Source organism: Podarcis bocagei, assembly GCF_964188305.1.
Source record: "Podarcis bocagei genome assembly, chromosome: 15".
NCBI lineage: Eukaryota > Metazoa > Chordata > Lepidosauria > Squamata > Lacertidae > Podarcis > Podarcis bocagei.
This window is the reverse complement of record NC_138141.1, coordinates 3,744,040-3,756,655: the sequence shown is the minus strand read 5'-3', so window position 1 is coordinate 3,756,655 and position 12,616 is coordinate 3,744,040. Positions and strand designations below refer to the sequence as shown.

Here is a 12,616-nt window from a genome sequence, read left to right as displayed (position 1 = left end):
GAATATCTGCAATTTTGCACTCCTGCTGTGAAAAGCACACATACAGTATGCTGTTGTGGACAAGTATCTGGGAGGTGGCAGGAAGGAGAGGAAGGACATGAGCAGGAACAGCATTGTACAACTGAGCCAGGATTGCATAGTGTAGGGATGGAGGACCTTTTCAAACCAAGGGCTGCATTACTCCAGTGGAAAGCTGTCAGGGGCAGATGCAAAAGTGGAAAGGGCTGGACTGCCTCATAATCACACACCCTTAACACAAACACACACAAAGCTATTTCAAGAAGAAGAAGAAGAAGAAGAAGAAGAAGAAGAAGAAGAAGAAGAAGAATGCTTCCAACAGATTAAGAAAACATCAAACATTAAAAGCTTCTGGATACAGGCCTGCATTCAGATGTCCATAGAAAGTCATAAAATTGTTTATTTATTTGACATCTAATGGGACAACATTCCATAAGGCGGGTGAAGCTACAGAATAGGCCCTCTGTCTGGTTCCCTGTAACTTCACTTCTCTCAGTGAGGGAACTTCCAGAAGGCCCTCAGAGATGAACCTCAGTGTCTGGACTGAACAATGGTGGTGGAGATACTTCTTCAGATATACAGAGCTGAAGCAATTTAGGACTTTAAAGGTCAACACCAATACTTAGAATGTCAGCAAAGATATATATTCATTAAAAAAAATTTTTTTTTACAACTCTTCTCACTATTTTCTCTATGGAGAAAATGTGGTGTTGTTTTTGTTATTGGTTTTTTTTTTTACAAAGTTGTAAAAGAAAGTTCTCCAACACTCTTATTCTCTCCTGACTGTGTCAAAAGCAAAAAGAACTCAGTGATCCCAGCATAAGAATGCAAATACCGGTAAATGCAATGAATATCAGAGCTGCACACCCTGCCTAACAACTATCTAAATGCCTCAAACGTCAGAAGACATGCATGTCATATTTGGGATGCAATTGCAATAGCAATTGCAAAATGCATGGGTTACTTTTTCCAGATTTTTGCAAAGTACTAAAGTCTGGAGATATTTCCCTTTGATCTTCTTGCAGAGGAAGTAAGGGCAACTGCAAACTTCACACAACATCAGAGTTATTTCCCCTCCCAGCTGAAAGTTGATGTTTGGAGGTGGCCCAAAAGGTCACTAGGCCCAGTGAAGAGGCCCCTCTCCCTGCTGGCCACTTGCCTAAACTCCAAAGCTAGGAGCACCCGGAGAAAGGTCTATCAAGCTAGTGGGTAAACAGATTCATGTGGAAGAATGTAATCCTCTAAATGCATTGTGACTGAATTGTGAAGCACCAATTTCCCCTAAAAAGTCTCTGTAAAGTGCAATGCAAGTATGCAAAAAGGCTGGAACAGCCACAGAATTTAAGGGCAGGTTTTACACATTGCTAGTGTCAGCAGCAACAAATGCTGGCCCAGTCAAAGAACTCACATTATCCCACAATAGCTGCCATCCAGTGAACAGCAGTCTTTGCTCCCTACAGCATATTTGGCTCAACAGCAGCTTGACTGCGCATCATGTGAGGATGTCAAAGAAGAACTTTGCTGACCACAGTTAAGACAATAGTTAAAAATAGAGAACTTGTCACGTGTAATTCTTACTTAATGAACAGAAAGACAGAACATGTACAACATTGCCACAGGGAATTTTCCACATTCCTGTAATCCCTAATTCATAGACAATGCCAGTAAGAGTTCTTTGCTCACTATTGTTCACCCTGTCTAATATTTAGGCAATATTTTTTTAAATGCTTGCCGTTCTGCTTTATACATTTGCTGGAAGCTGTCATAAAAACTTTGTCAGCAAATCAGGCCTACCCTATGGCATTACTAAGATAGACTTCATCATTCATTCCAGAGATGCCAGGAATTGAACCAAGGGTTTTTAGCATGCTAAACGTGTCATCTGTCCCTAAGCTATACTCCCTCCCCATGACCTACCATCAGAAACAATGGCAAGACAATCCGTGAGGATCTGTGGTGGAGGAACCACGGTATCCAAGCCTGCCACAGCAAAAGTTGGCATCTGCATGGTTTTTCTAGTGCTTACTTGTTCTGCTCTGTTCCAATTCCCTCCCACTGATTCCTATTAAAGGGGAAAGCACAAGGCCACAATTGTGTTGTTCCACCTTCAATGGGACTTCATTGGGACGCAGGTGGCGCTGTGGGTTAAACCACAGAGCCTAGGACTTGCCCATCAGAAGGTTGGTGGTTCGAATCCCTGTGACGGGGTGAGCTCCCGTTGCTCAGTCCCTGCTCCTGCCAACCTAGCAGTTTGAAAGCACGTCAAAGTGCAAGTAGATAAATAGGTACCGCTCCGGCGGTGGGAAGGTAAACGGCGTTTCCGTGCGCTGCTCTGGTTCGCCAGAAGCAGCATAGTCATGCTGGCCACATGACCTAGAAACTGTCTGTGGACAAACGCTGGCTCCCTTGGCCAATAGAGCGAGATGAGTGCGCAACCCCAGAGTCGTCCGCAACTGGACTTAACAGTCAGGGGTCCCTTTACCTTTACCCTTTACCTTCACTGTTGGATGCAGAAACATTACAGGGAGAGCACAGTTATGCTCAGGTCCTGCATGCACCATCCCCATAAGAAATCTGGCTGGCCACCCTGACAACAGGATGGTAGGGGGGTGCATCAGGTGAAACGGGAAGTGCCACCCTGCCTTGCCACCCCCCCACCACCAAAGCATCCCTTACTTGGTTACAAAGCAGCAGCAGTGGCAGGTTCTAGCCCCAATGCCAGCACCAGTTCTATGCTGGTGGCAGAGGTGGCAACCAACCTAGCGCAGTCAAACCTTGGTTCCCAAACGGCTCCGTTCTCAAACATTTCAGCTCCCAAAACCCGGAATAAGTGTTCTGGTTTTCGAACGTTCCTCAGAACTCAAATGGCCAAAGCGGCTTCCGCTTGAGTGCAAGAAGCTCTTGCAACCAATCAGAAGCTGCGCCTCAGTTGCCAAAAGTTTCAGTAGTTGAATGGTCTTCCTGAATGGATTATATCGGACAACCAAGGTTTGATTGTAGTTCAAAAGCATGCCAGTGCAAGTAGATAAATAGGTACCGCTGTGGCGGGAAGGTAAATGGCATTTCTGTGCACTCTGGGTTCCGTCACAGTGTCCCGTTGCTCCAGAAGTGGTTGAGTCATGCTGGCCACATGACCCAGAAAGCTGTCTGTGGACAAACGCCAGCTCCCTTGGCCTGAAAGTGAGATAAGCGCCACACTGCTTAGTGACCTTTGACTGGACTTAACCATCCAGGGGTCCTTTACCTTTACCTTAGAAGCGGCAGTATATGCACAGCGCCCATAGGGGCACCACCACAGGGGCTTCCGCCAGCCAAGGCAGCAGCTTTACCCTGCCTCATGGGTGCGCCAGCCCACATGGGTGACCTTGGCCTCATCCAGCATAGCTCTCCTTATGTTGAGCTGGGATATTTTTGAAGGGGAGGGGTGTTTGCGAGAGTAGGTACTGTTATTATTATTTTTGTAACTTTATTTTAGATGTCTTGCATTTATTTTAGATATTTTGTATTTTTATTTTAGATTATGATTTATGTGGAAATTGTTTCACTTTGTATTTTTTGTTTTTTTAATTGTTTATGACTATTTTTGTTATGTTTGCAATTACATATTTTTTCATGTTGTAAGCTGCCTTGAGAATGGTTTGGACTGTCGAAAAGCAGCAAACAAATAAAATAATGTATGTATATTCTTAAGTATTAATGCCAGCTCCAGGGTGATGTATTCATTCCTTGTTGTAGGTGTTGCCAGGGAGAGAAATCCTGTGGAGATGCTCCTTCGGGTCTACTGAGCCGAGGCCATCTAGGGCTTTAAAAGGTCAGCACCAACACTCTGAATTGTGCTCGGAAATGTACTGGGAGCCAGTGTAGGTCTTGTACACGTTACAGTGGTACCTCGGTTTACGAACTTAATTTGTTCCGGAAGTCCTTTCTGAAAATGAAACTGTTCTTAAACCGAGGCGCACTTTCCCTAATGAGGCCTCCCACCGCTGGTGCCCTTCCACCGTTTGGCTTCCGTTCTTAGACCGAGGTAAAGTTTGCAAACTGGGACACTACTTCCAGCTTTGCAGAGTTCATAAACCAAACAGTTTGTAAACAGGACTGTTCTTAAACCGAGGTACTACTGTATCACGGCCTAGGACCCTCGTACCGACGGGACCGCCTCTCCCGGTCTGCCCCACGGAGGACCTTAAGGTCCATAAACAGCAACACCCTAGTGGTCCCGAGCCCCAAGGAAGTTAGATTAGCTTCAACCAGAGCCAGGGCCTTTTCAACACTGCCTCCAGCCTGGTGGAACGCTCTGCCTCACGAGACCAGGGTCCTGCAGGATCTGATTTACTTCCGCAGGGCCTGTAAGACAGAGTTGTTCCGCCTGGCCTTTGGCTTGGAGTCAATTTGATTCCCTCCCCCTCTTTCTTTTTCCTTTCTCCTCCTGTAATGAGGCTGCCTTTTAACTGTTTTAATGTTTTAATGTTGTACAGTGGTGCCTCGCAAGACGAAAAGAATCCGTTCCGCGAGTCTCTTCGTCTTGCGGTTTTTTCGTCTTGCGAAGCAAGCCCATTAGCGGCTTAGCAGATTAGCGCTATTAGCGGCTTAGCGGGCTTAGCGGATCAGCTGATAAGCGGCTTAGCGGCTTGGGAAAAGGGGGGGGAGGAAAAAACCCCGCAGGAACTCGCAAGACATTTTCGTCTTGCGAAGCAAGCCCATAGGAAATTCGTTTTGCGAAGCACCTCCAAAACGGAAAACCCTTTCGTCTAGCGGGTTTTCCGTCTTGCAAGGCATTCGTCTTGCGGGGCACCACTGTATTTTAATCTTGTTTTTAAGTTGTATTCATTCAACCCATTTTTATTAGTGGTTGTTAGCCACCCTGAGCTAACCCTGGGGAGGGCAGGGTATAAATTATTATTATTATTATTATTATTATTATTATTATTATTATTATTATTATTACTTGGCTAGAGAGCTGCATTGCAAAATTCCAATAAGTGCAAACTGCAACGAATAGCTGCATTTTGGCATGCATATTGTTTTGGAAATGGCTGAAGTCTGCAATACCTCAAGTACCACCTCTACCCATATAAACCAGCCACTGTCCTCTGAGGTCCTTCTGTGTGTACCTCCTGCACAAGAGGTCCGGAGGGGGGCAACATGAGAATGGGCCTTTCCTGCAGTGGCTCCCCATTTGTGGAATGCTCTCCCCAGGAAGTTTTGTCTGGCACCTTCATTATACATCTTTTCATCACTCAAGTGCCCTGAATTAAGTGGGACATCAGAAATTCTCAAAAGCCACCCTGGTATCCCGCTTTTGCTGCCTCACCACCTCCTCCTCCTCCGGAGTGGTTGGGGCAGCCACCACTGCTGCTGTGCCGCCATATTCTCAGAACTGGGTGCAGCGCATTTGGAAGCACACTTCCGGAGGCAGGTGCACCTCTTCTGGTGGCTGCAGAGAAGCCAAGCAGGCCACAAGAAGGCCAGGCCCTAGATGTGGCAGCAGTGGCAGCAGAGAAAGAGCCGGCCAAGGTAAGGCTGTGGTGAGAGGAGGCCGTTGTGGCACGAAGATTGGGCAGCGGGAAGAATGTGCGGATTGGGTGGGGTGGTTGGAGAAAGAGCATATGGATCAGGAGTTGGGGTGGTGGCAAACAGAGCATACGGCTTGGGCAGGGTGGGGTGGGAGAAAGACCATGCGGATGGGGGGGGGACAGAAAGAGTGCACAGATGTCCCGCTCCCCCCCCCCCGCCAATGGATGGTATGCATCTTTAGGCACCAGGTAAAAACATTCTTTTTCAACCAGTAGTGGCGGAGCTAGCTGCTCCTGCACCCAGAGCAGCGGGGCATGGGGTGGGGCGATCGCCCAAGGGGGGGGATCCGATCGCAGCGCAGTGGCATGATCCTCCCAGTGGGGGTCCGATCGCGGTGCGGTGGTGCGATCCTCCCAGTGGGGGGCCAATCGCGGCGAGGCAGTGTGATCTGCCCAGGGAGGATTTTGTCACCCCCCTCTGGGCTGGCACCCGGGGCGAACCGCCCCCACCACACACCCCTTTGTACGCCCCTGTCGACCAGGCCTTTGGCTGATTAATATTCTAAAATGTGTTGGTATTGTTTTGTTTTTATTCTAACTATTTATTTGTCCTTTTATTTTTGTATTTTTATCTTTTGAACCCCCCCCCCCCGAGATCTTTGGATGAAGGGCAGTATATAAATTTAATAAATAAAATTAAATAAAAATAAGTAGATTCACCTTTAATTGGAAATTGAATTGGATTTCTCCCCCAACCCTAGGAGAGGGAGATCTGCTCTAGCCTATAGCTGCTGAAATGCCTTCCCAGGAGGCACAGGATTATACCCTAAATGCAGTTAAATAAAATCTGGTTTGATTTTGACCATATAATATTTTATATTTTTTTTTTTAAAAAAAACCTTTTTAGTGTATTATTAGAGTTGTTCATTGTAGGAAACATGACAGTGAACAAAAGGCTAAAAACAACCAGTTTCACATGCTGGAAACAGGAACTGCTAGAACATGCAGTTAGTTATTTATTCTCAGGGAACTTGACACAGTGACTGCTTTTGTGCCTATAACTGAGTAACTCATTATCATGGTCCAAGGAAAGCATCTGGAATAACCTGAAAAACATCTGCTGTGAGGGATGCCTGCTGAGGTATAACCTTTGGAAACGAATATCTCCATTTTCTTAAGGCATGTGACTCAAGCAGCTCCATGCCTTTTTTCTCTGGGAATTCTAGAAGGTTCAGGTGACACCCATCAACCTCTGAGCAGGACAAATATTTCTTTTATGAGAAAAGGTTTGTTCCAGATAGTTACACAAATTAGTGTAATTTGATAGGGGATAGGGAAATAACTATATGAGTTGGCAAGGGCTTCATTTATGGGGGAAAGGTGAGCAAGTGTGGGAGGTGATAGAGGTGTACAAGACTATGTTTGGTGTGCAGGAGACATTCCCCTCCGTCTCTCGCAATACTAGAACCATCCAATGAAACCAAACGCTGGAAGTCACACAGTTTTGTGGCTCAGTATGGATCATTTTAGGTCTAACTCTGTATGCAGAGCATTTCTAGGCACTCTCTCATGCAGGTTTTAGAAAGATCCAAAGCTACTTAGGTTCAGCAAGGTTGTTCCATTGTGTACCTTCACATCATTTGTCTGCGGCCATGTGCTTCCTATGTTTCCGCCTGTTACGTACATATGTTCACTCCATCAATGGCTTAGAACAGCTCTCAGCTAGTTCTACTTGAAGGCAAACATTTGAGGCAATAACTCTGTTGTAGTCAGACCTATACTTAGTGCGCACTAATCTCTAATCCTTTTGTGGTGTGAATTGTAAATCTGTATTTATGTTTGCTCAGCAGTGGCACCTTCTGAAATCAAACATAAGAAAATAAGAAGAGGCCTCCTGAATCAAGCTAAAGATCCATCTAGCCCAGAGTCCTCTGGGAAGTTCACAAGCAGGACTTATTAAAGGCAATAGGAACATAAGAAGGCAGGACATGAAGCCCACAACATACAGTGGTACCTCGGGTTACAGACACTTCAGGTTACAGACGCTTCAGGTTAAACACTCTGCTAACCCAGAAATATTATCTCGGGCTAAGAACTTTTGCTTCAGGATGAGAACAGAAATCATCTGGCGGCATGGTGGCAGTGGGAGGCCCCATTAGCTAAAGTGGTACCTCAGGTTAAGAACAGTTTCAGGTTAAGAACAGACTTCTGGAACAAATTAAGTTCTTGACCCGAGGTACCACTGTATACATTTTCAGAAATGGGATCTTTTCCCCCAGAGAAAAACAGTAGTAAAAATTACACTTGAAGGAGATCTCAGCCAGAAGAAACCTATACTGACCTAGTTTGCACATACCATTAAGCCATGGTTTGTTTAACAAACTATGTGTTAACTATGAGTTGTCCCACAGAGACTGGATCTAGACACGTCAAAGAAGCGATTGAGTTAAATGCGTTGTAAACTCATACAGGGAAATCTGGTAGGGAAAGACAGGACTCCACAGTGCCATCTAGTGTTGCAGTGTTATATCACATATACAACGCATATAAAACAGTTTTTCTTCACCAATCTAGCTGAGTGCAGATTTTAAAAAAATTACTTTTGCTTTGCAGCTTGGTGACCATCCAAACCATGATTAAAGAAAGGCGCTGATTTCACATGTGACACAGTTAAATCAAATGGTTGTTAATAGTTAAGCCAGCCAGCAGAAGTCTCACATAACACTAAGTCATGGTCTATTAAACCATACTTTAACAAACCATGGCTTAGCATTATGTGTGAGCCAAAGGGTACTTACGAGGGAGAAGGGAGGGATTGGAAAGACAATGAGAGGCAGTGCGAATTCAAGGTCTTTGGGTTTCGCTTCTGGTGTGCAAATGCCTTCTTTGTTGCATTGCAAGACCTTTGTAGTAAATTGAATGGTGCTGCAACCCTCTACATACTTACCTGGAAGCAAGCCCCATTAAAGTCAGTGGTGCTTATTTCTGAATAGACATGCCTAGGACTGTACTGCTATTGACTCAGCATTTTCATGCAGATGCACATCAAGGCATTTTTATTGAGCTTCTGCAATGTGGACTTTAAAAGACAAACACAAGCTGGCATGTACCCACAGTTCACATCAAAGAAGATTAAAAAGTTTTCTCACAGAAATTAAAATTAAACAGTACCAAATACAGTGCTGATTATGAGTAAGATATTGTATGCCAATACTTGCCCTCAAACAGAGCTGGGTCAAAACTGTTCTAAATCTAATGTTGATAACAAAGAGAAACATCACAGACAGAAAGCAAATGATAAAAGATGTTGGTTACACTGACTTTCAAACAAATGTGCTGTTACAGCTCATAACTCCATAGCTATTTGGAAGAACAGAAGATCAGTCCACTGAGAGCACAGCTGACTGCAAACCGTCTCTGAGAGAAACTAACAAGTTCTGGGGAAGGGCAGGCAATCAAAGCGGAGGGACTGTGGGACATTCTGTTCAGGTTACAAGCCGTTCTTCCCACCAAACTTGCCTTCCTGGAGGTCAGCAATACGGCTACACAACAAGATCTGCAGAATGAACCCTCTGACATGCCATTCGCCCACACACTGATACCATTTCAAAGCACAGAATCACAGAGTTCAAAGGGATCTCAGAGCTCATCTAGTTCAACCCACTGCTAATACAGGAAATCCACTGCTACAATAGTCATCTATCTGCCAACTAAAAAAACCAGGGAGTCCATCATTTTCCAAGGCAATCTGTTCCACTGTAAAATGCTCATGCCATCAGGAAGTCCGTCCTAATGTCTAGCTTAGTGGTGTCCAAACATTTTTCAAAGAGGGCCAGATTTGATGAAGTGAAGGGCTGTGGGGGCCAATCAAAGGGCCAACCAAAGTTATTGACCTTTTTTAGGATTGAAGTTGTTGGGCTTTTTTTAGGGTTGGAGTTGTTGAGCTTTTTTAAGATTATAAACAGGAAATAAACTGCCACAGGATCTGGATTAGGCCACCGAAACGGACTTTGGACATGCTTGGTCTAGCTGAAATCCCCTTTCTTGTAATTTTAACCTATTGGTTCAGTCCTGCCCTGAACAGGTAGCAACAGAAAACAGATATGCTGCATCACCTGCGTGAGATGCTTTCACATGTTCACTGGTGCCCACATGGGAACAATGCGCTCACATCCCACAGCCATCATTAAAGCACTAGCCACAAAACACAAATTACATGCAACATTTTAGGTTGTGAACTGCCCTGAGATCTATAGGTATATCTGTGTTTAGGTTTGCTCAGATATACAATCAATCAATCAAACAAACAAACAAACAAACAAACAATGGCACACAGAAGTTACTTGTAAGGAGAATTCCACCACACATTGGGTGCACCATGATAACATCTTTGGGCTTTGTCATCGTGCCAAGTGATAAAAGAGAACTGCACCATACATCAAATGCAGAAATATGACAAAAATGAATGGTTAATCGGTCAGCTGCACCCACTCAGCAGTAGTGTCAAGTGAGGACATAAAAACAGCATCTGTCAAAGGAGCAACCAGCTGAGAGGGGTGGTGCTGTGTATGTGCCCTCCCACTAGCAGGGCTGCTGGGCAGACTGGGAGGGAGTGGGAGAGTGATGAAAATGAGGTGCAAAAATGAGGTGGGTCAGAAATAGACTGATCCATCCATCCCTGGTCTAGCTCAGTGGATCCTCATGCATTTGCAAGCCACCTTTCTTTGAGAGTCTCACTTATAGCCGTGCACCCCAACCCGCCCTTCTCACGACATTTACAACGAGATGCTCTGGCCTTTACCTCAACATCTGGGCTTGTTGTGATTTCTCTGCCATCAGGGGAGTAATGGGTCTCAGTGTAGTCTTTGGAAAGAAGATCCCTGCAAAGAATACAATGGGTTTGTTATTCAAGATGAAAATTAAGTTGGGCCAGAGATAATTGCATAATAAGCCTACAATTATATTTCCCCAATGGCATTGTATGTCTATTTTTAGATTCAGAGTAGGATATCAAAGGGGAGGGGAGGCACTTAAGCTTCTCCACGGTACATATTTTTAAACAAAAGGAAAGGGGATCAACAGTGTTTACAAAGCACACAAATCTTGATTCCTTTGATCAAGGGGCTGCCAACTGGGGAGGGGGCGGTCATGGGCAAATCTGCAAACTGAAGGAACAGTTGTCGACACAACACACACACACACACACCACAACCAAGAACATGCCACAATCTAGGCCCCACCTACACTGTGCATTTAAAGCAGTATTATGCACCTTTAAACAGCCGTGGCTTGCCACAAAGAATACCAGGAAGTATAGCTTGTTAAAGGTGCTGAGAGTTGTTAAGAAACCCTTATTGCCCCCACAGAACTACAATTCCCAGAATGGTTTAATAGTCAATCCCTCTTCCCAGAGAACTCAGTGAGGGGCATAGGGGCCTTCTAACAACTCTCAGCTGTTTCAAGTGACATGATGCTGCTTTAAATGTATAGTGCAGGTAGGATCAATTTCACTGGGTCTGCCTACTGCCAAGGAATACCTCTGAAGGCACATAAGTGCTCACATGCAACACGGTGGAGATGAGCCTATCATAGAGAAAAGAGAAAAGGTGTGTCTGTGTGTGTGTCTTCCATCCATCATGGAACCCAAGATGGTGTTCATGTTGTTCCCAGGCACTAACCAGTCCCAGACCTGCTTAGCCTCCGCAAAGAGAAAAGTGAATTTCCTTTCACAATGGTACCTCGGTTTTCAAACATAATCCATCCCAGAAGACCGTAAGACTTCCAAAACGTTTGAAAACTGAGGCACAAGGGGCGGTCTGCAAATTTAATTGAGAAAATTGAGAAGCACTCAGCATAAGCCGTTCATTTCAGAGGTGCATTTGAAAACGGAAGCTTTTACTTCTGGGTTTTCGGTGTTCAAAAACTGAAACATTCGACTTCCAAGATGCTCAAAACCAAGGAACCACTGTATTTCCACAAAAAGTCTGGACCTATTTGTCTACAATTTGGCAAACTTAATCCACTCTGGAGGTACTCTGGCTCCTAGAGTTAATCCATTTTGGCTTCAAGGGGAAAGAGTTGCTATTTTATTCCCCATAACAGTGGTACCTCTGGTTGCGGACAGGATCCGTTCCAGAGCTCCGGTCGGATCCTGAAGTTTCCGCAAGTGGAGGGTTTGCTTCTGTGCATGCGGTGGTAGACTGCTTCTGCGCATGTGCGCAGCACGGTAGAGCACTTCTAGGCATGCATGCGCAGTGAAACACTTCCGGGGTTGCTGCTTTCGCAACCTGAAGTTTACGTTACCCGAGGGTAATGTAAGCCGAGGTGCTACTGTATAATAAATGGGAGAAGTACAGGGCTTTGTTTTACACAGGATGTGAAATGCAAATCGAGGGAGTACAAAGAGAGACTCAGAAATCAACTGGAATTTTTTAAAATGCACAAATGGAAAGCGAATCTCGGGGCCTGTGCATACTCCCAAAATTTATCAGTTATATGTAATGGAAAAACTGGTTGCAGGTGGTTCCTCTTTAGCAGAGCAAATTAGGCTGTTACCACAGGTCATTAGTGCAGGTGGGAAATAATTTCATTTTAATGCATGCCTACTGTCCAGTACTGAAACAAGCTATTAAAAAGAAAACCCATCCCAGGCCAGTAGCAGGGAGGAGGAGAGACAGAGAGACAAACCGGCTGAGCTGGTTAGTTATTATGCAGAAACTGGCCAAGTGGCAATTCTATTGAAGATTATCTTTATTAATATCTTGATTTATAGTTCAAGCTGAGCACTCCTCACCCTTAACAAGACTAAAACGCTATGCTGCCAATGGATCAGTTTAAAAGAAAAATATCTGGAATATTTCTTGGCCATTTCCTCTTATGCCTTGCCTGTATAATATATCAACTCGGATGCAGGGTTAACATTTTTAAAAGGCTCTTAGAAAACAATATGCAAATTGCTAGGGTTTCTTTATACAAGGCTGAAGTGTAGGTGGGTTCAAGCATGACCCGAGCCCTGGGTTCAGCTCAAAAGAATTTATTGAAGCAGCAGGAACAAGAAACAGGGGCACTCAAGCCAGTATATAGAC

General features: G+C 44.8%; 1 protein-coding gene across 1 annotated transcript in view; it reads right to left on the bottom strand.

Moving 5' to 3' along the window:
* Positions 1-12,616, bottom strand: part of ADAM28 (ADAM metallopeptidase domain 28) — a 77,692-nt gene that overhangs the window by 42,105 nt on the left and 22,971 nt on the right. Inside the window, exon 4 of the mRNA XM_081171641.1 lies at positions 10,333-10,411. Within this exon, the coding sequence (XP_081027767.1) occupies positions 10,333-10,411 (79 nt within the window). The remainder of the gene's footprint in view (positions 1-10,332; positions 10,412-12,616) is intronic.